The sequence below is a fragment of the Acinonyx jubatus genome, chromosome D1 (assembly GCF_027475565.1).
Source record: "Acinonyx jubatus isolate Ajub_Pintada_27869175 chromosome D1, VMU_Ajub_asm_v1.0, whole genome shotgun sequence".
In the NCBI taxonomy this organism is placed as follows: Eukaryota; Metazoa; Chordata; class Mammalia; order Carnivora; family Felidae; genus Acinonyx; species Acinonyx jubatus.
In genome coordinates, this window is record NC_069390.1 from 15036669 (window position 1) to 15063984 (window position 27316).

The window sequence follows — 27316 nt, forward strand, 5'->3', positions numbered from 1 at the left end:
TGACCAAATGTTTGTTGAGTTTTGCTACATGTCACTTACAAAAGATCCAAAGGTAAGTACAATTCAGGCCATAGTCTCAAGAGAGTGACAGTCGGGTGAGGGGGATTAAGCACTGAAATACAAGTAGTAAAGGCTTTAAGGGACTCTGTCTAGCTGAGTGCTGTGGGGACTCAAAAAAAAAAAAAAAAAGGCAAAGGCCATATCTGAATAGGATCATCATGGAAGCTTCCTAAAGGAAGCAGCATTTTAGATGGGTATTGGAAGGTAGGTGGGATGTTAACAGGTAGAGAAATGAAAACTATTTTAGGTAGAAGGCACAAGGCAATGAGTGTTCAGGAATCAGTGAACTCTACCAAAGTGTCACTGAAAATAAGTAAAGAACATTAAGAGAGGGCCATGCCTTGAAGGTGCTGCGTGTCAAGAAGGAGTTCATGGTTGACTCAGAAGACAATGAGGAGTCACTGAAAATTTTTGAGGGAAAATAAGATAAAATAAGAGAATTACTTCCAAGTGGATAATCTGAAAGCACTCAGGTGGGGGAGAATCATCTACTGTGAATGAGGGTCACTGTTGGGGTTACAGTTTGTAGGCATATGGTTTGACTCAAAAACAAGAGGATTAAAATATCATAGGACAAACAGTGAAGACTCAAGGGCATTTAAACCATTAATCCACAGGCAGCCCCAGAATGGAGCCTGGGAAGGAGTGGGGGCTCATGGGTGGAGAATGACAAGGTAATATGGCGGTACAGGAGAGCAGGTTATCAGGGTGCTTGGTGGGTATGGCCAAGAAGTGCAAGAAGTCAAGAGGCTGAAGACAGAGAAAATGAACAGCCCATACAGCCAAGGTATAAGGGGGAAAACAAGAAAAAAAAGGACGGACAGGTATAAACAGAAGAGAATGTTAGACACTAAAATGTTACTGATATGTGAAAAAGAAAGCTTGTGCCTACAATTAGGTATCACTGTCTAGGGCTTTCAAGTCACTTCAAATCTCCTGTGGTTCCACTTGATTCTTTGAAAACATGAGTCTAATGCTAATGTGAGTTCATATGAGTCTGCTGGCAAGAGTGAAAATGCCTTCTGCTCCGTGGACTAGACCCTTCTAGGTCAGCTGGCCTGACCTGAGCCCACTGGGCAAATTTTAGTTTATTGAGTTAACAGAATTTCTAAGCACTTGCGTGACTTCTATTTCTCTGCCTACCTTCCCCCTCCCCAAATCCAAAGGTTCAGACTCCTCCAACACAAAAGCTACATGGCCACTAATCCCCAAGGAAGCCTTCCTCCTCTTCCATCAACACCCTCATTATTCCCAGAAACACCCCGGTTTTCTGGAAGGGTTCATTCTCTCAAAACCAGCCAAGCTGCCTCAAGGTCACTGTGAAATGTGGAAGTGCAGCATTAGAAGACCCCTGCTAGACCTCATTCTAGAGCCTCCTTCAATCCTGTCCGATCCCATAAAGATGAGGAAATTGAAATTTAAAGAAAAAGGTGATAGGCCCAAGGTTAGCCCATCAATTAAAGGTAGAGGCAAAGTGAGATCTGCCCCGACTTCCCATCCCTTGCTCCTCTTTATTTTCCCTAAGTCATCTATTTCTCTTCCCAGATCACTTTCCTCCCTATCAATCTCCTCATGGCGTTTTTCACTTCAGCATTCCTGAAGGAGTAAATGATGGGGTTTAAGAGAGGTGTGACCACTGTGTAAAACACAGCGACTATCTTGTCTGCAGGGAGGGTGACACAGGGCCTCATGTAGACAAAGGAACAGGGTATGAAGAACAGGCCCACAACTGCAACATGAGAGGCACAGGTGGACAGAGCTTTGCGCCGACCTTCTGAGGTCTGGGTGCTCAGGGCGTGCAGGATGACCACGTAGGAAGCAAGCAGTACCGTGAAGCTGATCACTGAAATGGAGCCACCATTGGCGATGATTAGCACACCAATGAGGAAGGTGTCTGAGCAGGCCAGCTTCAGCACAGGGTGGACATCACAGAAGTAGTGGTCAAGGACCTTGGGGCCACAGAAGGGCAGCTGGGAAATAAGGAATGTTTGCCCGACAGAATGCAGCAAGCCCCCACCCCATGCTGCCCCCACCAGGAGGCCACAAGCACGCCAGTTCATGATGACAGTGTAGTGCAGGGGCTTGCAGATGGCCACATAGCGGTCATAGGCCATCACTGTCAGGAGAAAGATCTCAGTGCCACCAAAGAAATGGAGGAAAAAGATCTGTGTGATGCAGCCTTTGAGGGAAATGATTTTCCTTTCAATAAGAGAGTCAAGGATGAGCTTGGGGGCTGTGACAGAGCAGTAACAGATCTCCACAAAGGACAAGTAGCCGAGGAAGAAATACATGGGGGAGGTGAGCCCTTTGTTGCCCATGATTGTCACCACAATGAGGCCGTTACCCAGCACAATGGCCATGTACATGAGGAGAAACATCACAGAAATGGTCTTCTGCACATCCTGATTGGGGGAAAACCCCAAGAGAATGAGTTCAGTCACATTGTTCGGAGTTGCCATGTTTTAAAGCCTAGCAGACTGGAGTCAAGAAATCAAAGAACTCTCCTTCAACGATTAGAAACATCCTCCTCAGGCCTTGAGGACAATTGTCATTCTCCTCTTTGGGCTTCTCCAAAACATGTTCTCCTTAAGACAAGTGGACAAAACATCATCAAATGTTTGCTACCGGCCCCCAAATAGGACTTTGTAATAACACTGCCTGGAAGTGTTTTTCTCTAAAGCAGGCACATACGTTAGTTAGTGAATCCTCACAACAAAAATGAGAAGATATTTTATATCTAAGAAAATTGAACCTCAGAGATTCAGTCACTACTTGAAGGCCTCACAGCTCGTATCTGACCTGAGATCTGATTCCTTCAAGACTAAGCTTCCACTACATCTTATGCTCCTGAAGTGGGCTTTATACTGGTTGTAGGATTTACATTTCAGATTTGTCTCGAGTCTTAACACCCTCATGTGGAACCAATTTTTTGCAGGGAGCAGTAGACCTTCTCAACCTCCATGATACCACAACCTGTGGAACTAACCAGGCTCCCCAAGAGGCATTTTTAAGAAGTCGAAAGGGGGAAGGACAGTCACCAACTTCAACCACCATCCATAAAGGGAGAGATAAAGACGGGAGGTGTCTGCAAGGTGTCACGTGCAGACTGCCTCAATAGTCCTGGGGCCACTGGCTAAGAAACAATTCAAAAGTCTCTTAAATCCCGCTTCCTAACAGCCTATCATCCCAGCTTGCTAACTCAGGGTCTCAGAGCACAGCGAGTCCACACAGGGAAAGATGCTGAGGTGGGTACCAGGACTGTCTCTCCAAGCGAAGGCATGTTAGAAAGAGCCCGACACACTGCAGAGAGCTCTGAAGACTGACAGAGGGGGATCAGACACAGACGATCCATGGTCATGGCCTCTGAAGCGGTCATTCCCGCAGGGAGAAACAAGCCCTCCAGGCCAGCCCTCCACGTGTGGGACAGCAGTTGTGGCATTGTGACCAGGTGACAGGAACACAGAGCTTGGAGTCAGAGGAGTACAATCCTAACACAGCTGCTTACTAGCTGACATTAAACACATACAAAAAGCCCTCTGAGCCTGTAATGCTCGTCTGAAAACCAGAAATAATACTATCTTTCCACGGTGCTGTTTTGAGGGTTGAATGAGCTCTCAAGTTCAAAAGCAAATGAGGATAGCGTAAGAGTGTCAGAATATAACTGAGTATGCCTGTCACCTTGTCAGTGCAGTGGGCAATGGGGACACAGGAAGGGGCCCCGCTTCACAAGGCAGGCCCTGACACCCACCTTTGCTTGTGCAGACTTGCAGCAGGCCGGGTTCTGATTTACGCATCTTACAACGAGCCTACAAAACAGTGGCCTACGTAATGAAACAGGACTGAATGTGCTAAGTGGCATACGAAACCTGACACAAAAAAGGCATAACGCTTCTTCTTTTTCTTTTCCCACAAAAAAAGAGAAATGCTGTGTGAGCCCACTTATACGAGGTCCCTAGGGTAGTAAGTTCATAGACACAGAAGGTAGAAGGGTGGTCGCCAGGGGGAGGGGGAGGGGATGTGGAGTTAATGGGTACAGAGCTTCAGGTTGGACCAATGGAGGCACAACAATGTGAATGTGCTTTAAGACCATGGAACTGTATTCTTAAAAAGTGGCTTAGGTGGTAAATTTTTATTTTACCACTACTAATTAATTAATTAAACAAACTCAGGTGACTCTCACATTTCCCCTTCTCCATACCCACCTCCAAGGGCAATGGTTGAAGCTCGGCAACTTTGTTCCCCGCCCCTGTAACTTAGCTTCTGAGTTATGCCCACTAGGGAGCCCGGTTAGTTTCACAAGATATGCAATAACTGAGAAACTCTGACACTTACTGTAGAAAATCCATTCCGTGTTATAGGGTAAGGCAAGATAGATATGACAACCTTGGTAGGCAATCAACATAAGTCACTTCGGGAGTAAGAGAGTGGAAGCAGCTACATTTTGCAAAGTACGGACCTCAGTTCAAATATGAGCTGTGTGGCCTTGGACAAGCGACTCAACCTCTCTGAGCCTGCTTCCTTATCAATAAAATAGGCATAGACTATCCTCTCACTGTTGTACCCTTCCCTCTCTTCCCCATAGGCTCCTCTGTATCCACCTGATCCACCTGCCATGTGCCAATACTCACACTCAGATGTTTACACAGAGAGCAAGAACCATAGATGGGCGTGCTTCACCCCAATGGTAAAAATGGCTCTATTACGAGCCAAATAATCTCTGAATTAGATCTGAAGGTAATTGTTCTCTGATTCTACAACCGTTCCCAAGTTCGCGTATCAGAGAGTTCCTCTCAGAGGATTGGCAGAGACCACGTTAGATTTCAGATTTTCAAAAAAGTAGTTGTGTTTTTCTTTCCAAAGTTGTTGAAGGCAACAGAGCAAGATAACCATCAAATTATTCTCTAAAAAGTTAAAAAATGCTAAGTCTTTACCATGGAAGAGAGAGAAGGAAATTAACATTTTCAAAACTCTGAGCAGAAATGGAAAACAGCTGAGAGACAATTTCACAAAGAGGTCATCAGACCAGTAAACCGTTGACAGTGCAGTGACGTGTCACCTGTGGGGTGACTTTAATTCTGACTCTTTAACTGGCAGGGCCAAGGAAGAGACTCCAAAAGGTAAATGTGTTCTTCTCAAACAGCAAGTAACTGCACATTTCCAGGTTTTGTGGTTCAGAAATCCTAAATAGTGACGCACTTAGAAGCCTGAACACAGTGGCCCCAATAAGCAACTTCAGTGAACAGTTTTCAAATCTTCACAATAAACCACAATAAATCTGTCTTACTTCATGAGTTCTCATTATACCTTTCTGCCATGGAATTCCTCCTTCTGTGGATTCTGACAAATAATATTGCTCTGACCAGCCTTTTCCAGCATCCTTTTCTCCCACTTTTCCTCCAACAATAGCCCTCACCAGAGGCGTCAAGTCGGGCCTCTCCTGCTAGCTCCCTCACTGAGCCACCATCAGCTGTTTGATTTGGAAGGAAGCTCATGGAATCCTCCTTCCACAGAAGAGGAATCTGGACCCAGAATCACACGGCCCTTTGGGCGGAGCTTGGACTAGACCAGGCTCCAGGGCTTCCTCCCAACACCTGCATCACTCTCTTCTCACCCACCAGCTCCTCCCCTGCTGCCCACCCATGGCCGGCTTCCAGAATGGGAGTGGGGGTCACGCAGAGAGAGGAGATTCCTGTTCATAACACAAGCAGAGCAAGCCTGAGGAGCAAGATCTAAAACGATACACCGGCGAGAAAATGAACAATAACGTGGTCCGACTCAGTTCTCCATCTTCCTGGGATGTAGTTTCTGCGCAGACAGCCTGAGCAGAACTCAGAAGCCCAGGCGGGGACAGGATGTTTCCAGAGTCGGCCAAACTGGGCTGCCGGGGAAAGAAGCTCATGCCAGACATGCCTTGGTGACTTGAGATCTTGGCTCCGACACTTTGTCACCAAGGATTAGATTACCCATAGGTTTATGACCTATATTGCACCTTGTCCAGGGCTTGGAACTCAGATGTTAATATCAGTTTTTATTTGATCCCTGAATCCTCGATCTGCTACTACATCTATTTCAAAACCAAGGGATCACTGTGGGTGTCCTATAATAGCACAGAGGCTACAGGATATGTAGCAATATCTAGTATAAAAAATAAGGTCTCTTTTTGAAAATAATTCCAAAGCCTGCCTCACAGAGATTAAGTGAATGAACCCACCTTGAATACTGTTTGTTGTCTTGATTCTTAATTTTATCTTCTCAATCTTTTGTAGTCAGAAGATATTCATATCCATAAGACACCCAAGGAAAACAGATTTGCTTCACTAACAACCTCTATAGATAAACTGATCAGAGAAACAAAAGGTGTATATTAGCACTCGTTGATCTAAAACTTGGAAATCTTGGCTCAAGATGGTCCTCAGGAAAAGGTAGGCTTCTGTATAGCCTAATCTCCATCCAGGCTCAAATGGGCTAATGCCTTCATTTCTACAAGAGAAGACCAGATGTGAGAATGTCTTAGCCAGGCCCCTCGAATTTTTCAAAAAAATTTCTCAAAAATGCATGAGTCAGTAGTGAATTAAAAACTAGCTTGGCAAACCATTCCACGTTGGCCATGTTACCAGCAGCTCTGGTGAGAATCACTATAACACCTGCTCTCAGCCATGCTAGAGAGTTATGTTCTCACCCTGTCATTTAAGCAGGCAGGAAAGACTTTAACAGGGTGATGTCCAAGGTCTGCCCACCAGCTGAGTGAGCAAATCTAAGAAAGCCTCCCCATACGTGAAAGTGTGTGGACGCCAGAGTAACACCAGCATGGTGCCGATGTGTGTGTGAAAGACTCTGCCTGAGGGTCTGCCCATCTGTGGTAAGGGTTCAGTGAATGAGCTGATTCTGAATCTGTTCCACACATAGAGGCACCACTAAATTCTGATCTTCCCCTATGGACTCACCAGGTGCCATCAACGCCACCACCTCCAGCACTTGATAACTTTCTCACTAAAACAGCTACAGGGGGATGGAACAGGGCCAGTCCACCCTAAAATCCACTAGAATGAGGTTTGGGGAAAATGTGTGCTGGGAGCATTTAAGGTGTAGGAGATGTAGATTTCCATCAGAGAATTGAATTCCCTGAACTTTGTAGCATCTCCTGTCTGGGGAGTTTCTGAGAAGAGCAAAAGTCAACGTCCCAATTGCTTCCTTCAGAGGTTAGGGAACATAGCTCTAATTAATCCAATTATAAGGTTGGTACGTCTACTTGCCCCACATGATTAACCCCCTCTTGTCCTGCCCCCTAGAGGTTTCCCTCTAGCAAGTGGCAAGTGCATCCTCAAGCAAGTGGCAGAGAAGAACTCAATATCAACAATAGCCCTCTGACCCCACCACAGACTTTCTCAAGAGGCTCTTGGGTGGCCTGTTCTGACCTCACCCCTCATGGGACCAACGATGCCAGGGAGACTTTAACCCAGTGGACCTGGACCACCTCCCACACATACTCCAACATGTCACCTGATCAGAGAATGCTAGACATGGAAGAGCCTGGCAGATCACCTTGTCCACATTATTCCTTTAAAGGTGGGAAGACAGCCAAAGAGGAAAAATTATTGTGCAGTTGCCCCATGCACTGGTAGCCTGGCTAACCCAGCTCCTTCCTGGCTCCTAGCACAAGAGTCTTCCAACTGCTCAATCTTAAAGCCCTAAGTGTTTTACCACAAATTGTCAGCATATGATTTTCATGTTCAAGGGCTTCAGGAAGACTAGAGCTCCCTAACCGCTAAGCCTAGTCTCCTAGGAACAACACATCACACTTGTGTTGGGCAGTATCATGTCTTTCAACCTTTCTTTCTTTCTAACACCTCAGATAGTCAAAGAAACACTCTACTATAGTAGCTACTATTGCCATTCAACAGATTAGGTAACTGAGGCTCAGAAAGACCAGGAGAATGGTTCAAAATTACACAACTAATAAACTGTCCATCTGGGTCAAATGTCTACACGTAACATTTCTTGCCCAAACAGAATATGTCACCAGCCACTGGTGCCCCATTAAGAAACGAACAGGTAGTGGGAAACCAAAGTAGGAAATGTGCCCCATCTGTTTCTGCTCTGGGTAGTAAGGCTGCTCCAACAAATTCTGTCTTGGGACAAATTATGAATCAGTGGTACACATACGGTTTCTTTCTCCTAACCATAATCCACCTGAAACACCACAAAAACTCAAACTCCTTTTTTTAAAGCTTCAGGAATTATCACTGTTTTAAGAAACCTATGTTAAAGGGGCATCTGGGTGGCTCAGTCGGTTGAGCGACCGACTTGGGCTTAGGTCATGATCTCACGGTTTGTGAGTTCGAGCCCCGCGTCGGGCTCTGTGCTGACAGCTCAGAGCCTGGAGCCTGCTTCGGATTGTGTGTCTCCCTCTCTCTCTGCCCCTCCCCCACTCATGCTCTGTCTCCAAAATAAATAAACATTTTAAAAAAATTTTTTTAAAAGAAACCTATGTTAAATCCTTTTGCATATACATCAGTAACTTCCTAATTTATTATTTGCATACTACATGGCATTGGCTACTGTCATGGGCTCAGCCTTTCTCAACCTCTCACTAAAAAACAAAACAAAACAAAACAAAACGAAACGAAAAACCAAAAAACCTCTGGAGAAGAAAATAATGTTGAAAACTCTCAATATCATTCACATCTGGCTTACAGTCAGAACCTGTGAAGAACTTCTGGGAGTCCCAGACGCTGGTGGAACAGAATGGAGAAACACAAATAGTGGCCTGTGCGTGCATTTCTGCTGGCCTAAAGGGTGTACAGAGAGAGCACTTCTTTCCTACCTTACATCACACCTCCTTGCCTCACAACCACACAGGTATGCACATGCACACACACACGCACACATCATTTGCTTAGAATAGTAATACAGATAACTAATATTTGGTTTAATTTTTCCAGCTTTATTGAAGTAGGGTTGACAAGTAAAAATTGTGTGCATTCAAGGTGTACAACATGCTGTTCTGATATATAATACGCATTGTGAAATGATTAGCACAGGCAAGCTAACCAAGTGAAGAGTTCAAAATGCAAGAGAACACTGGCATCAGAATCGATTGATCAGAAGAAAGAAATCTATGAGTAAAAGGACTTCTGAATTTATCCAAAGGAGAACACAGAAAAAATAAATAAATAAAAGGGTGTAGAAAGCCTGTATGAGCAGAGGGATATCATTAAAAGAAACAGTCTAGAATGATTGCAGTCCAAGAAGGAGACAAGAGGGCACAAATCTTATTTAAAGAAATAATGGCTGCATACTTCCCAAATCCGGGGAGATGTTTGGACATCCAACTTCATGAAACTAACAGATCACCCCAAAATTTCAATGCAAAATTGATCTTCTCCAAGACCATTATAATGCAACTGTTTAAAAGCAAAGATAGAATTTTAAAAGTAGCAAGAGAAAAAAAATTCTCTCACACAAGAGACCTCCAAGACCATCACTGACTCTCTCAGCAGAAGCCTTCCAGGTCCGGGAAGAGTGGAATGGTATATTCAAAATGCTAAGGGAAGGGTGTCCGGATGGCTCAGCTGGTTAAGCGGTTAAGTGGTTAAGCATTCAACTTTTGATTTCAGCTCAGGTCAGAATCATGTTTCCATGAGATCAAGCCCCAAGGGAGCTCTGTGCTGACAGTGTGGAGCGTGCTTGAGATTCTCTCTCTCCCTCTCTCTCTGCCCTTCCCCTGTGCACTCTCTCTTTTTCTCTCTCTCTCAAAATAAATAATAAACTTATGAAAAAAATCATTTAAAAAGCCCCTACACACACACACACACACACACACACACACACACACACGTAGACACACATAATAAGCTATCTAATTTGCAAAGCATTTTAATTTTATATTTTAAAATAATTTGATTTACAAAAAAGTTGCAATAATACAAAGAACTCTTGTATACCCTTAATCCAAATTCCCCAAATATTAACATTTTGCCACATTTTCTTTACCATTCATTCTCTCACTAGATTGACAGGTAGGCAAACAAATTTTTCTGAAATGTTTCAAAGTTGATGACATAATGCCCACTTACCTTTAGATACCTTACTAAATGATTCCCCAATCCAAGGACATTCTCTGACATAAACACACAATTATCAGAATCAGGAAATAACTCTGATACAATTCTATCGTCCCCTCAACACAGCTTGTGCTCACTAATGACCTTCATCCAGTACAGAATCCAATCAAGGATCACAGGTTGCATCTAATTACCTATGTCTGTATCTGGAAAAATTCCGTAATCTCTTATTCATGTTTTGAAGAATGCAGGCTGTTAATTTTGCAGAATATTTTTCAGTTGGGGTTTGCCTGATATTTTGTCACGGTTAGACTCAGATTGTGTATTTGTGGCAAGAATACCACAGCAATGTTATCCTGTGCCTCTCCAGTCTCAATACTGATGATGTTTACTTGAGTAAATGTTTAAGGGAATGTCTTCCAGTTTTCTCAACTGTAGAGCCATGTTTGTCTTTTGCGATTAATAAGTATCTTATGGGGAGATACTTTGAGACTATGTAAAATCTTGTTTGCCATCAAGAAAATGTTTAATGACAGTGTTTAATTTGTCAGGAGTACTTTCACAAGAAAGGTTATTACAACCCTTTTAAAGTTTATTTATTTTGAGTGAGAAAGAGCACACACAAGCAGGATAGGGGGAGAGAGAGAGAGAGAGAGAGGGAATCCCAAGCAGACTCTGCACTGACTGCATAGAGCCCCAGGCAGGGCTGGGACTCACGAACTGTGAGAACATGATCTGAGCTTAAATCAAGAGTTGGACACTCAGCCAACTGAGCCACCCAGATGCCCCTACAATCTTTCTAAGAATCGATTTAACACTATACATCAAGGTCATTATCCCTTTTAACACAGTAGATTCATTATAGCAAGTGAGTCAAACAGAATTTCAGAAGTATAAAGATTTCCATTCAAGAATACTTAACACAGTGTTATTTATAGCAATAAAAAAATTAGAAACAATCTGAACATCTAACAGAAAATGGGCAATCAAGTTATAGATATATCCATAAGAGGAACTATCTCACAGGTCATTTGAATACAGTGTTTGCAGATGAGACCATTAGAATTACTCCAGAAATAACAAGTGCTGTGACCTTTCCTTCACCCCATTCTGCCCCTTCAGTTTGGACTCAGCATCATTCTAAACCCAAGGATCAATACCAAGAGTCAGCCTCTATTTCTCATCTAGCTTCATTGCCCTGATCCACAGTTTCTTCATGGCCTTCTTCACTTGAGCACTTCTCAGGGAGTAGATGACAGGGTTGAGGAGCGGCGTGATGACGGTGTAGAGCACGGCCACCATCTTGTCTACAGACAAGGTGGTGGAAGGCCTCATATAGATGAAGATGCAGGGCCCAAAGAATAAGGTAACCACGGTGATATGGGACCCACAGGTGGAGAGGGCCTTACTCCGCCCCTCAGAGCTTCGAGTCCTCAGATGGAGTAAAATGACCACATAGGAGGCTAAGATGATCCCAAAGCTGATCACAGACAAGGTCCCCCCGTTGGCAACAATCAGCAGACCGACGAGGAAGGTGTCAGAGCAGGCAAGTTTGAGCAGGGGAAGCAGGTCACAGAAATAGTGGTCAATCACATTGGGGCCACAGAAGGGCAAGTGGAAGAGCAGGAGGATTTGGGCAAAGGAATGCACAAAGCCCCCCACCCATGCTACTCCCACCAGGACAGCACACACTTGCCGGTTCATGATAGTCCTGTAGTTGAGGGGCCTACAGATGGCCACATAGCGGTCATAGGCCATCACAGTGAGCAGGAAGATCTCAGCACCACCGAAGAAGTGCATAAAGAAAAGCTGTGTCATGCAGCCCCACAGTGATATTGCTTTCCTTTCAGCCAGCAAATCTGAGATGAGTTTGGGGGCTGTAGTAGAGGAGTAGCAGAGCTCCACAAAGGACAGGCAGCTGAGGAAGAAGTACATGGGAGAACCAAGACTTCTGCTGGTCATGACAGTGAGCACAATGAGGGAATTCCCCAGCACAACTGCTGTGTACAAAAGCAGAAATAGCACAAAACAAACTTTCTGCACCTCCCGGCTGGGAGAAAATCCTAGGAAAATGAATTCAGTCACATTGTGTATGCGAGCCATGAAGTTGCCACAGGAGGCAGTAATTTGTGTGGGGTGATCTGAAATGATACAAAAGACTCATTAAGTGCATGAATTACGTATTAATCCCGTGCCAATCTGTGAGCTGGATATTGAAAGATGAGTAGACTTTAGTTAGTTATGTACAGAAGGAAAGAACAGTCCAAAAAAGAAGAGTGTACAAAGTCATGAAAATCCACCCATGTGTGGCTGGAGTAAAGGGCAGAATATAAAAAATAAAACTGGAGACAGAGTCTAGCACTAGTTCCTGAAGGAGTGTTGTGCACTTAGGGGTTTATCCTGCAGACAACAGGAAATCTTCAGGAATGTTCATCAGCTGGAGAGTAAAATCCCTTTGTATATGGAGGTTGGACTAATGGGAGGAGACCAGAGGAGGGGGCACCTATTAGGAGATGAATGTCCCCTCAGATGATGGTGGCAGTAAGGACAGTGTTGCTGTCTCTATTTTAAAGGTCTCTCTATGGCCTTTGAATGATTTCAGTTGTCTTTTGCCTGCAGTTTTTCTTTGTACCACTTCCTCTTGTCCCCTTTCCATCCTTGGTTTGCAGAACATGATTCTCACCTCTCCACTTACCTTTCAGACTCCAGAAAATATACCTCTTGACACTCAGCGTTCTTATTTCTGCTTCTCCTCCTTTCCCTCCTTCTACACTTGGTCACTTGGTGACCTCATCCCTTTCCAAAGGTCCAGCTCAACCCATACACAACTCCTCTCTTCACTGGTACCTCCTATCATATGCCCCCCCCAGGGGCAAGAGAAGTATAAACACCCTCTGCCCACAGCGTCTACTCATGCTCTGACACAACCTTCTCTAATTCCAGCCTTCCAACACCCCAGGGCTTCAGCAAGATTGCGCACTGACTGATTTGTACACTGCCCTCATCCATGCTGGACTTTGTTCAAAGTGGCTGAGATCTGTGTGTATCAATACGGCCCCTCATACAGTGAGGTTCTGGGGTTCTGAGATTAGGAGTCACATGACACCCACTCATGCCACAAAGCTTCCTTCCTCTAGCAAGTGGGGTAGGCTCAGCTGGTGAAGGACCACCATGAGCCAGAAGGAAATCACTGATAGAGTTTATGCCTTCAGAGACAAAGAGAGAAGAGGCCAGCACCAAACTCTCAGCCTAGCTGGGGTATTTTACCAAGAAGCCATTTATGAAAGGAAGCACTGCTATCTGTCCAGTCTCGTAAGTTTACATCAGGTTTCTTCAGGTGGTATCTATGTGATGTCTAAAGGGTTATTAAAAATAAGTGGGTGGATGGGTGGATGGATGGATGGATAGATAAACAGATGATAGATAGATAGATAGATAGATAGATAAAGAGTTAGATGAGAGATAGATAGATAGATAGATAGATGAGAGATAGAGTTCTTTAACCCCTCAGAGACCCAATGTCTAAACTGTAGCATGAAGATACTACCTGACTTAGAGATAGATCCCACCCCCAGCCCATCCCAAGAGAACTTAAGTTCCCATCCTCTGTGTTGCCTTGAATTCTTCTGAGATAGGAAATCCATCTTCCAAATTCACAATCAGTGGTCCTCTTCTCGCAGGACATTTTCAAATTACAGCACTTTCCACACTAAAATGTAATTGTTTTATGTGACCATCTGCCCCCAGTAAATTGTGAACTTCCTGGAGGCACAGATTGTATCTTACTCACCACTCCATCTCCAGTGCCAACTGAAGCACATGCCATGAGATAGCATTCAGTGAATATACAGGGGAGCGGAGGGGGGGGCATCTGGCTGGCTTAGTCAGTAAAGCGTGTGACTCTTGATCTTGGGGTCATGAGTTTTAGTCCCACACTGGGGGTAGGGAGTACTTTTTAAAAACTGGAATTAGGAGTATTGATGCATAGGGGCACTTGTACCCCAATGTTTATAGCAGCACTCTCAACAATAGTCAAATTATGGAAAGAGCCTAAATGTCCATCAACTGATGAATGGATAAAGAAATTGTGGTTTATATACACAATGGAGTACTACATGGCAATGAGAAAGAATGAAATATGGCCCTTTGTAGCAACATGGATGGAACTGGAGAGTGTGATTCTAAGTGAAATAAGCCATACAGAGAAAGACAGATACCATATGGTTTCACTCTTATGTGGATCCTGAGAAACTTAACAGGAACCCATGGGGGAGGGGAAGGAGAAAAAAAAAAAAAAAAAGAGGTTAGAGTGGAAGAGAGCCAAAGCATAAGAGACTCTTAAAAACTGAGAACAAACTGAGGGTTGATGGGGGGTGGGAGGAAGGGGAGGGTGGGTGATGGGTATTGAGGAGGGCACCTTTTGGGATGAGTACTGGGTGTTGTATGGAAACCAATTTGACAATAAACTTCATATATTGAAAAAAAAAAGAAAAATAAAGATAGAAATGAAATATCCCTTTAAAAATAAAATAAAAAAATAAAATAAAAACTGGAATTAACAGTGGGTAGAGATATTCCATAGCCTCTCTCCTTTTTAGCACAGTATTTGGTACTCTGTAGGTATTCAGAAAATATCTAAAGAATAAAGATCTCCAAGGGCCAAGACCACAGCCTCTCTATCTCTGAATCCCAATACCTAGCACTGTGATTGCCTCAGGAAAAGACCAGACCTATATGAAAGCACTTCGTAAAATGCCATGCACCTCATGGTAACATTCCCTTTGCTTCCAAAGTGGAATTATAATCATGACATGCAAAGAAGCACATGCTCACAAAACAAAACTCACCCCAATGCTTCTGTGGCTCTGCTATTCTCACCAAAGGTTCCTCCTTTTGTACTGAACACAGAGATTTAAATAATGTCCAGAGAAGAGTCAGTTCCTGCAGGTTCCTCAGTTAGCCATTCAGAAAGAATTAAGACCCAGCTACCAACCAGAGCTCATATCTTACAGGAGACTCCAGACAGAGGATCTGCTCACCCTTTGGTCTCAGACTTGGAAATGCTGAGACTAAGCCACAGAGTCTCAATTGCACCCGATTTAAAACAGGAGTAAAGTAAACTTGCCTCCCAGGTATTCTTGAATTCTGGCATCTCAGCCTTGAGTTCACCCTGTGTGAGAGATACCAGAGGGGAAGTCATCATGATCAAGTGAGAGAAGGCTGCTCCCAAAGAGCTATACCTTTCCCCTTCCCAATCAGGCAGACAACCCCATGGGAAGCAGGACTTGGATAATAAAACCTCAAACTTCCTTGTTGGTAGCATAACTTTGGAATCAATAGGAAATGTAAAAAAAAATAAATTTACCTAATGTTCACTGGGTATTTACTCTGTATGGGGCTCTAATAGGAAACAATTACATGAAGCTCCAAATATTGAAGTAAAACATGTATTTATTCTCTCACGGGTCATCATGAAGTTGACTTTCTGTGAAAGTCTATCAGAAAAAATATATTCATGTTGAAATATTCAGTTTAAAAAATCTAAGGGAGATAATTTTTTAATGTGATCTATGAATATTTGTTATAAGAAACACATTTGTTAAAAATGTTTGTGGTATAAAACTGTTTGTTCACCCAAATTGCATTTGTTGTAAGGGGTTGATTTCATTTCATAACCTGATAAAGATTCACCCATTGTCTATGGGTTAATCCCTCACCTCTCCAGTTCTCATCAAACCCGACCATTATAAATGATGTACAGATTTATTCAGAATTAGGAATATATATATAGTCCTTCTTCCAAAAAGGTATTTTACAAGAAAAATAAATACACGGCTCTATTGGTTTATGCTTTTATAAAAATGGGAATGTCAAAGAATGTTTATAGCAGCTTTTATTCATAATGACCAAAAACAGAAATCAAATCAAATATCTACCAACAGGGGAATACATTTTGTTCTGTTGTAGTATATGTATACAGTGGAATACTATTCACCAAACAAAAAGAACAAACTACTGTAACCCACAACACAATGAATATTTAAAAACATTATGTTGAGTGAAAAGAAACCAGACACAGCAGAGTACGTGCTTTATGATTCTGCTTTCTGAGTTTAAGAAAGGGCTAAACTTCCATGATGATAGAAATTAGATCAGCAGTTGCTTATGGGAAGTGGAGATTGCTTGGAAGGGGTCATGAAAGAAGCTTCTGGGGTAATGGAAATACTCTACATCTTGGTTAGACTTAGGTTACACAGTTATATAAATTTATCAAAATTCATTGGGTTGTACACTTAAGGTCTGAGCATTCCACTGAATATAAGTTATATCTCAATTAAAAAGAAAAAAACTAGCTGGGATGGGTAACTACAATGGAAGGAACATCTGATCCCAGTGTCAGTGTACTTGAGTTTGTGCTCAAGTTTTGTGCCTGATTTATTCACAAGCAGAGATTGCTGGTGTCCCACAACATTTGTTTTCTCTTTCTTCTTTCTATAGTTTTACAAACTCTGAATTTTTATCTGGGCACATACCCAGGTGGCATAAAAAATTACATTACCCAGCCTCCCTTGCAACTTTATTTTTTTTAATGTTTATTTATTTTTGAGAGAGAGAGACAGATGGAGTATGAGCTGGGGAGGGGCAGAGAGAAGAGGGAGACACAGAATCTGAAGCAGGCTCCAGGATCCAAGCTGTCAGCACAGAGCCGGGTGCAGGGCTCGAATCTATGAACCGTGAAAACCATGACCTCAGCCGAAGTCAGCTGCTTAACCAACTGAGCCACCCAGGCGCCCCTGCAACTTTAACAAAGGGGACATGATGCACTTATGTTGTCCCTTTCTCTTTCCTGATGCCAGGAATGCTGTCATTATGGCTGCATCTACAGCGCCGTCTTGGGTCGCGAGATGACTCAAGGATGGAGAAACAAGAGAGACCATTTCCATCCTGAATTGTCTACCTCTTGACTTCTACCTTCTTTCAGATTCTGTTCCTAGCAGATAAATCCTAATCCAAATGATGTTTCAAACTCCAAAAATGTACACTGGGAATGATTCAGATTTCATTGACCTCACAGGATTACTATGAGACTCTGATGAAATAATTGATATGTAAGGGCTGTGAATTATACACAAGATGTTATGCAGATATAAAATATATCAATTGCTCTACTAATAATCCTAAATATGGCTCTAGGGTATTTTCATGCATTTGAAAAGTTGTTATATTTTCATTGCAAGGTAATAGATTAACATCCCTTCTATACTGCAACTAAAAGTAATTCACAAGACAGAGCTTCTCTGGCTCCAAATCATCTCACATCTAGCTCAAGCCTTTCCAAAACAATAAAGATAGATAATGTTGATACAACTTTGACATCTTTTATCCACTCAGTAGTTATTGAGTGCCTATCCTCTGTCATTCATCACGCTAGGTACTAAAGCAGAGTAATTCTAAAATCTTTCAGCATCTAGAAGTTTGCCACTAACTGAATTACCAACAGCTAATTCAGATAATTAACCAACTCAAAGATTTAGGTATTAGGCAAATGACCAATTCACTGAACTACTAATTTATCAAACACATGCTTCACCTCTGATCTACTCTACTGCATTTACTATCAATAAAGCCTTGGAAAATCTGGGAGCGCCTGGGTGGCTCAGTCAGTTAAGCTCCTGACTCCTGATTTCAGTTCAGGTCATGATTTTATGGTCCCAAGTCAGGCTCCGTACTGTCAGTAGTGCCTGCCTAGGATTCTGTCTCCCTCTCTCTCTCTGTCCCTCCCCAGCTCATGCCTCTTTCTCTCTCTCCCAAAATAAATAAATAAACTTAAAAAAAAAGCAGCAGCCTTGGAAAATCTGAATTGTAAAACACACAGAAAATCAACATTCAATGAATCTAGATCAACAAATCTATAAAACAGAAGTTGAGAAATCGAGTTATGCCAAACTGGCAAAAATTTGCAGACACTATTTCCAAATAGTTCAAATCAAGAGTAAAACCTCCAAGGCAGCAGGGAAGGACGTGTCCATGCCCATTCTCAAGAAAATAAAGAATGTGCCATAAGCATGACTTTTGTGCTCTTCTTTGATATGTGTATTTGCCATTCAACTCTAGTGAGTTTCTGCTGAAACCGAATAAACACAAACCCTCAGTAGGTGTGCAACAGTGAGGATTCATTCCCACATCAGTGCAGTGTGTCTGCAGGCTGGCTGGGCAGCTCTGTGTCAGGCTGCAATTCGGGGGGGGGGGGGGGGGGTAGGTGAAGTTCTGCTCCACGTGTGTCATTCTACAGCCCAGGTGATGGGGACATCACCTCATGATGGTGAAAGGGACACAAGAGGCAAGAGACACATGAGATCCCTTAAGTTTTAGGCTCTAATCAGCAAGCTGTCATGTCCATTCATATTCCATCAGCCAGAGCAAGTCATACGGTTGAGGCCAAAGTCAAGGGATAGAAAAGTATATTCCACATGTAGTGGAAAGAACTTCAAGATTACATGGAAAAGGGCATAGACACAAAAAGGAGTAAAACACTAGGGTGAATAACTCAACCTGAAACAGGAAGGCTTGGCTAACACATGTGAAAACATCCCCTCATCTGCTCCCTGTACCTGTGTCCCTTTCTCAAGAAGGTAAACCGAAAATGAAGACATGTAGCAAAGGCAGCTGACCAGACTGAAAACTCAGTTAGTTGGAAGAGAGAAACAAACATACATAAAATTCTTGATATTTATTATTTCCAAAAAAGCTGAAATTCAACACACACAAAAATTTCCCCCAAATATATTGCTCATCACAGGCTGCAGCAAAACATAAGTGCCATGAATTTTATAAAGGCTTAATCGATATATATGTCCGATTAATCAGAAATTCAGTGTTAGCAAATTTCTGCTTGGGGAATTAGCAAATTGCCAATTAGTGAAGTAGCGAATTTTTAGCAAATTGCTGCTTGGTGACTTTGTTTGCAGTGAATTGGCCCAGAACTCTGGATGTAGAGCTATATATGCAAACGAGACTCATCCTTGCCATCAAGACCTGCAGGTGGTTTGGTTTTTCTTTCTTTTTCTTTCTTTCTTTCTGTTTATAATCACATAATGTCTTTTGTGGAAAATAATTATGACAAAATTAATTAATGCAAATGGAAATAATTAATGCAAAATGGCATTGTTTGAGTTTTTGCAAATACCCTTAATATTTGGCTTAAGAGATACAGCTGAATTCTCACATTGGCTTGTGTATTCAATCTGCTGGGTATGTTGTCTTTGTTGAAACATATGGAGAAAATTCAGCCTTGCAGAGATATGTAATTGGAAGAAAAAAGATAATGCAAGATGTTAGATTTAAAAATATTTTTAGTACCTCTCACTATGTATCCCAAACACTCAAATCTCCATATGCTATCAAATGTTTCTTCCATGCATAAAAGTATGATTTATTTACTAGGAATACTCATCTCAGGATATACAGACCTTAAATGATAGAATTTATTTTGACCTATAGTAGGATCGTTTGGCTTCTATTCACAACCCTCAGGCACTCAGCCCAGGGCTTCATTCCTTCATTCCCTAGAGGGAAATTAAAGCAGATGCATTCACAGGAAAACTGTTACATTATGGAAAAGGTTTCTTGCACTTGACCCACGCGTGCATGCCAAGGACCCTGGATCAAGAGTTTCGGTCACGTGCCTGAGGCTGAGCCACCAAGTGATTGAGCTGGATTTTGGTCAGTCACTCTGGCACCAATTCAAATCCATCCACTATGTCCAGGGGCAACACCCTCCCAGATATCACATCTACCAACACTCCCCATGGCAGACATCTCTTCCTAATGACAACCCTGACCTTGTTCAAGCACCGATATGCCCAGCCCAGGAGAAACACAGTGTCTAATCTAAACTGGTAACATAATCCCATTCCTCTTTACCACCATTCACTCTCCCAGCCTCCCTCGCATCTAGGCATGGACATGCGGTTAGAAAGAAGAAAATTTTCCGTTCTGGCCAATAAAAAAATATATAAGAATTATTCTGAGGGGTCTCTGGAAATATTTCCCAAATAAAATGAGAGCCCCTCCTTCCCCTCACATTAGCATATAATAGCTAGATGTGCTGCAGCCCTCCTGCTGCCATGGGGCAGGGGGGCAGCCAAGAGAATTCAAGACACACAAACCAGGTGCTCTGGCATCACAGAATTAACAAAACAACCCTAGAATTGCCGGCCCCCAAACTTCTTGTCAAGTAAGCAATACATGTTATATGATTTAAGTCAGGGGTTGCCGCCAAACTTTTCCTGAAAAGGGTGACATATTTTAGGCCTTGCAGACCATACAGTCTCCATGACAACCACTCAACCATGCTACTATATCACAAAGGCTACCACAGAGAAAAAGCAAAGTAATTGGCATGACCATAGTCCAATAACCTATTTATGGACACTAAAATGTTATACTCCTATAATATTCATGTATCAACAGATATTTTTTGACTTTGATTTTTTTTTTAAGTATAGAAACCATGTTGGTTTTTAGGCCATAAAAAAAACAGGCAATGAGCTGTATCTGGCTTAAGCAACACCCCAGTGCCCAGACAGCAACTGTCTAGAAATAAAAAGGTCTTCTAAAATTGTCCAAATTAATGGTTAACAACACCTTCACTGTATTTCACATCCAAGAGACATTTCCGTTCTAACAATATCTTATTCCTGTGAAATAAGGCTCATAATGAGGAATTTCAGGCATTAGAATCAGGTAAATAAAGCAGGGGTACCAAATGAAGTATAAAAGCCTCCGTGGGACTCCCACAAGATGTCACAACACTATCAGAAAAGGACAAAGCAAAACATAAACTTCTGTCTCCAAGTGCCACGGACTTTCCATACCCCACAGCGTGCTAACACCAAGAGGCAAAGCGGATGAACCCAAGGTTGCACAGGTAGAAAACAACAGGGTGGGAATTCACAGTCTAGGTAATCCCTCCCTGAAGGCTGTGGGGCTTCCAACTATGGGCACCAGAAGAAGAGAAGAGATGCAGCTCTTCTCCAAAACATCCTCCAAACTGCAGACAGCAATGAATTGGTGCAGCTGTGATTAGTGCAGTGGGATATAAGGGGCTCATCTAAATACAAAATATAAATATATAAATCTATATATGTATATATAGACAAACAGGTTAACTTTTCCTCAATCCCTCAGACTTGACTGAAATCAGAATGCATATTTGGTCACCCCTTAGACATGATAATTTTTTCATGCTTTCATTTTTAGTCTCTCCCTGAATTCATTCTCTTCCCCCACAGCTTCCTCATGGCATTTTTCACCTCTGCATTCCTGAGTGTGTAGATGATGGGGTTCAGCATGGGGGTGACAACTGTGTAGAACACGGCCACCAGTTTGTCCTCAGTGAAAGTAGAGGGAGGCCGCATGTAGAGGAAGATGGCAGGTCCAAAGAACAAGAGGACCACTGTGATGTGAGAGGCACAGGTGGAGAGGGCTTTGCGCCTCCCCTCTGCAGAATGGTTCCTCAGGTTGTACAGGATGACAATATAGGAGGACACCAGGAGGAGGAAGGAGAAGATAGAAAATAATCCACTGTTGGCCAACACAATAACCCCCTCCACAGAAGTGTCAGTGCAGGAAAGCTTGAATAAGGGATGGAGGTCACAGAAGTAGTGGTCAATCACATTGGGACCACAGAAAGACAACTGGAGAGTGATAATAATCTGGACCATGGAATGAAAAAAGCCCCCGAGCCAGGATCCAGCCACCAGAAGGCGACACACAGACCGGCTCATGATAGTTGTGTAGTGAAGGGGTTTGCAAATGGCCACGTAGCGGTCATAGGCCATTACCGTCAGCAGGAAGATCTCAGTAACTCCAAAGAAGTGGAAGAAGAATATCTGAGCCACACAGCCCTCCAGGGAGATGGTTTTAATCTTGGCAAGTAAGTCTGTCATGAATTTAGGGACAACAGTGGAGGAGTAAGTAATCTCCACCAGGGACAAGTAGCTAAGGAAGAAGTACATGGGGGAACGCAGACTCTTACTGACATTGACTGTCAGAACAATGAGACCATTGCCCACCACTGTGGCCAGGTACACCAGAAGAAACACCACAAAGCACCCTCTCTGCACCTCTGGATCCTGGAAAAGACCGACGATAATTAACTCGGTCACGTTATTTGTACTCGCCATGGAATCTAATCAGGTGTTCTGGGCACAGGTAATGAGAGACCTGCAATAAAACAAACACAGATGGTAACCAATTCTCCTCATTTATAGCACGTTAGACAGTGTAAACCACTTTACAATACACTAATCACCAATCCATTCATTTAGCCCACATATACTCACTCAGCATTAAATATTAGCAACCTAACAACAATTGCATAATAGAAAATTAAGGCTCAGGGAGATGGTTATTTAACCAGAATCACACAGAAAGTGGTGAATTCTGGCTTTCAGACTTCAGCCAGGGCTCTTTCGAGTTCACCACCAGTTGATGTGAATTTGAGGGGCCATTCAGGTTCATAGCATGCACTTTTACTATCTTCACTGAAGCTCTCTACTATTGAGTGATCCCCATGACATGCTTGTGCTCCCAAATTCTTTGTTTCCTGCATCTCTGCCCTGGGAAACATCTTCCCACTGGTAATTCTTCTCTTCCCAAAAGGTCAAGTACAGTTTTCTTCATTCAGTTATACCAGTCTTCAACCTATCATGACAAGAGTCATCCCCTGGAACAGGGGACCTTTTCCACACCTACATCTATCTATTGACTATGCAGAAGTACAGATCACAGAAAACACTCATGCTAACAATGTCATATGATGCAAAACAATATTCTTCAGATTAAGGTGCCATATTCAGAATATTTTCACCACATACAAGCCATGAGAAATAAGGAATAAATAGTATGAACATCTTGCTTCTCTGCTCTAAAATTTATCCTCCTTGCATGTCCCCTTATCCCTGAAATTTTCAAGAAATACTCTTTTGAAAAAGTAAAAGTGTACCTAAACAGCAAGGACCTAAATCAACAGAAAGAAACAACAGTCAGTGATGTAGACAGATGGGAACAGAGCCGTGTATGTCGAAAATCATCAGGTAAGGACATGGTGATGTGTGAAATATCCTAAGAGAACAGATACAGGACTTCTCATTTTTAAAAAAAGTGTATGAGGAGATGAATATGTTAATCAGCTTAACTGCAGTGATCATTTCATTATGTATATCAGAACATCAAGTTGTAAATATTAAATAGATATCACTTTCATCAAAGAAAGAAAATGTTTAAGATTAAATAAAGTCATCGAACCTGAAAACATTGAGAAACTAGTTTTCAAGAACAAGAAAATAGTAGAAAAATAGACCGTGGCATTTCAGAGATGCAGAGTATCCTTGATCCTTGACATCGGGCTCTGATTGAGTCCCTTATTCCTCAAATAAATTCCCTTCTTTGCTTAAACTAGTTTGATGGGTTTTTGTTTCTCGGAAGCAAAACCTGCTAAGATAGGAACCTAGGAAAATAAATAAATAAATACATAAATAAACAAACAAACAAATCTGAAAAGCATAGTTGGGACACCTGGGTGGCTCAGTTGGTTAACCGTCCAACTCTTGATTTTGGCTCAAGTAATGATCGCATGATTCATGAGTTCAAGCCCCATGGAGGCACAGAGCCTGTCTTGGATTCTCTCTCCCTCTCTCCCTGCCTCTCCCCTCCTCCACTTGCACACATTCTCTCTCTCTCTCTCTCTCTCTCTCTCTCTCTCTCAAAGTAAATAAATAAACATTTAAAAAGAAAAAGGAAAAAACTGAAAACCATAGCAATATTAAGAAAGTACAAAATATAGTTATGAGTTAGAAAGAACAACTGGAAAATATTCCCTTTACAAAGAAGTTATGCAGAGAAAACCATAAAAATACTAAGGTAACATCAAAAAATCCATGTCTAAAAGACAAAATATATCCACCCAAAGTGATTTTTATAAACTCAGGTTTAAATAATAAAATTCAACATTAACATTTCAACTCTCCCTAAATTTATCTACACATTTAAGCAATCTTAATCATTTCCAATGGAATTTTTCTTTGTAATTTATATAATTACACTAAAGTCCATCTATAGGAGGAAAAAAGCCAGGAAAAGGTGATCAGCCATCCACCAAAGCAAAATAGATGATAGATAGATAGATAGATAGATAGATAGATAGATAGATGATAGATAGATAGATAAAATAAAACCTGCCCATCCAAGAGCTAAAGTTTCTAGGAATATAGGTACAGCAGAGAAATTACATTGATACCTATGCTAAGCATAGGCAGTATTGCTAAATTCATCAGCGCAGGGCCCTTGACGACAGGTGCAGTGCTGGGAAAACCAAGCACCTAGAAGCATTAGGAATATCTAAAACCATCTCAGCACCCTGGAAAATCAAGTGAATGGATGGTTAGAAGACAAGAGTGTGAGACTCCCCAAGAGTGTGAGACAAGAGTGTGAGACTCACCTTTTACCACAGCCTCACTCACGAGCCCAAGAAAAGGATTTGGACAGAGATTAGGGTTGCAGTTGATAAGACTAACTATGGAGAAACAGGAGACCTACAGGCAAGTGTGACCTGGAAGATACTCTGATCACACCCTCACCCTCCATGCTGCTCAGGCTGTAGCTGAGATCACATTTGACCCATGCCTTCCCTCATGCCCATACCAGTCATCATCACAGCCCATTCATTTCTCATTAAACCATCCCCGTGTGCCCTTTCTCTCCATTCTTCCCGCCACCCCTTCTCACACACTGTCATCAGATGCCCAAATTACCAACACCTCTTCATCTTCAGATGCTCCTGCCTATCCATCCTGCACACTGCAGCCAGAAAATTGTGTCCTAGATCCTTCTTTCCTCGGATCCTCCCCAGGCATGGCAATAGCTGGGGGGAAACCTGAACTCCTCTGACTTAAAGACTTTCACAGACTAAGCCACCTCAGCAATCAGCTTTTTACCCACCAAACTTTGACTCATCTCTGTTCACATCCTCTCCCCGTCCCACAGCCCACCCTGCTATTCCCACCACGGAGCCCCCCTTCACCCTCTCCTCGTTCTTCCAACACTATCCACCTTCCAACCCAGTTCCGCTGTGTTCAGCAATACTCCAACCCATCTGTACCTTCTCTTCCCTGAGCATTGGAAAATACTTTGGTGATTACCCTTCAGTGTAAATCTGGTCATGATACATAAAAATCTGTCAGTATCTCCCTATTGCCCACAGCCTAAATTAAAATATTCTTAGCATGGAGTCCAGGTCCTGTTTGAAATGGCCATTGTCTGCTTTGCACCCTTATTGTCATTCCCAAATGACTATTACACAGCTATTTCCAAACCAAAGAGGTCCTTTCTTCCTTCTCTGTGTTTAGTATTCCTTCTTTCTAATTGCAAGATGAATCTCACTACAATAAGAATAATGTATCCATTCCTCTGTGCTCTTACAGTAACTTATCATATTTCTTTTTTAGCAATTAATAGATTCTTTATATTGGTAGCTCTGTAACTATATCCCAAAAGTGTAAAGGACATTAAACTGTCAAATTTTACATTTTAGATAATTTCACCACAATAAAAATAAATACGTAAATGGAATTCATTATCCCCCTTCCCCAAAAAATCTTCAAAGCAAACTACCTCATTTATAAATGAACACCTGTGGCTTAAAGAGCCTGACTTACCCAATATCCTATGGTTGCTTAAAGACTTTGCACCTTATTTCCAGCCATATCACCCACCTTGAAGTCACAAAATCTGGTGTGGCTTCATTCTACCTTGGAACGAGGAATTGGGTCAGATGGATCTCAAGTGTACTCAAGTGCCTCTAGCTCAGCATGAAGGTAGTCACTCTGTTGGAATAGATAGTTTTCAAGGTGACGATCTGGTTGGAGATGTAGGATAGTGTGCAGCATTATTTTCCTCTCTAGGAATCCTGGTCCCTGGAAAAGTAAGGTGCTTTGGCTAATATTCCCCACCTAGCTGATTTCTCACTGAAGGGTCCAGTGAGCAAAGTTCAGGTCACACTCAACTAAGCCCTTGAGAGTGGTGCTGAAAATATTTAGACCTTTTACTCAAACCTCCTCTATTTACAAATGAGGCAACAGAGGCTGACAGAGGTTAATTGCTTCCCAAAGCCACACACTAGATACTTACCAGGTTAATAACTTGGAAATCACTAAGCTACCTTCTGATGGCTCTAGATGGTTGTTGCTATGGCAATTCGAGAATCAGGTCTTGTCCCCAGTAACAAAACACCATGTTCCTGGGGGCTTTCAGAAAACAAATGATGGCATCTGTGATGAATCACAGAAGAGGAAAGTTCAGAGGATCTGGATCTGCATTGATATTTGGATAATATCTAAGAAACAAATAAAAGCCACGGGAATCAGCAAACTCAGAGAATTTAAGATGCTGTGTTTTATGTAGAAAACATACCCACCCACTGAGTCGAAGGGTTCTGATTAAATGCTTAGATCCTTGAACTATTTAAAATAAACTAAGCCACACACTATAATCAAGGGAACAACTTCCCCATGGAATTTCTTTTCTCTCGGGTGAAACTGTCAATTAAACTTGACTTCAGAAACGTTCAAAATCTGCTTCCATTAGTGACATTTCTATAAAGTTTTGACACCCAACAATGAGGCAGTAAGAGAAGAAAGTTGAAGGAAGGACATAAAGGGAACTTTTTTCCAGACTGAATGACTAAGAATGGAAAGGAGAATAAAGATAGAGGAAAGTGAGGACTGGACAGGGGTCAGGACACTTGGGCACTAGATCTGGTCATAACTGATTAACTACTAATCTGAGTATGCCACTCACCTCTCCACTTCTTGCTCTCCCCTGGTTCTCCTTCTATATAAGATGACAGAGTTAAGCTGGATCACCCCCATCGTACCTTCCAATTCTAACATTCATGGATTCATGTATAAGTCACTTAGGGTCCCCAGTGCCTCACCCTCTCCTTCAATAATGATGGTGGTGATAATAATGTAATTGACAGGGGGCAGGTCTGACTGTGAGCCAACACAGCAGGCCTCTCCCCCAGAGGACCAGCATAGGCCGCACCCATGCACCAAATCTACTGATCATGGAGTGCTCCAAAGTGTAAGCTTCACTTCTGGTGAAGATAGGACCAGGCTTTTTTTTTTTTC

At 42.4% G+C, this 27316-nt stretch overlaps 3 protein-coding genes across 5 annotated transcripts in view; all 3 read right to left on the reverse strand.

Moving 5' to 3' along the window:
• Positions 1–848: 848 nt before the first annotated feature.
• Positions 849–2845, reverse strand: LOC106976553 (olfactory receptor 4X1). Its single transcript, XM_015073980.3, has one exon. The coding sequence runs from the start codon at positions 2517–2519 to the stop codon at positions 1590–1592; it is 930 nt and encodes a 309-aa protein (XP_014929466.1). The 5' UTR covers positions 2520–2845; the 3' UTR covers positions 849–1589.
• A 7165-nt stretch (positions 2846–10010) lies between these two features.
• LOC106976552 (olfactory receptor 4X2) lies at positions 10011–13528 on the reverse strand. The gene has a single exon (XM_053203168.1). The coding sequence runs from the start codon at positions 12225–12227 to the stop codon at positions 11298–11300; it is 930 nt and encodes a 309-aa protein (XP_053059143.1). The 5' UTR covers positions 12228–13528; the 3' UTR covers positions 10011–11297.
• A 7106-nt stretch (positions 13529–20634) lies between these two features.
• The window catches only part of LOC106976551 (olfactory receptor 4B1-like), a 52448-nt gene continuing 45766 nt past the window's right edge, over positions 20635–27316 (reverse strand). For all 3 annotated transcript variants that reach the window (XM_053203171.1, XM_053203170.1, XM_015073977.3), the window contains 3 exons: positions 26347–26520; positions 25901–26011; positions 20635–22352 (listed from right to left, as the gene is read on the reverse strand). In XM_053203171.1, coding sequence (XP_053059146.1) covers positions 21383–22312 — 930 coding nt within the window. In that variant the 5' untranslated portion in view covers positions 22313–22352; positions 25901–26011; positions 26347–26520 and the 3' untranslated portion in view covers positions 20635–21382. The remainder of the gene's footprint in view (positions 22353–25900; positions 26012–26346; positions 26521–27316) is intronic.

Bases quoted from the DNA above. Each gene is read 5' to 3' on its own strand.
- LOC106976553 (XM_015073980.3), bottom strand. From the start codon at position 2,519: ATGGCAACTCCGAACAATGTGACTGAACTCATTCTCTTGGGGTTTTCC.
- LOC106976552 (XM_053203168.1), bottom strand. From the start codon at position 12,227: ATGGCTCGCATACACAATGTGACTGAATTCATTTTCCTAGGATTTTCT.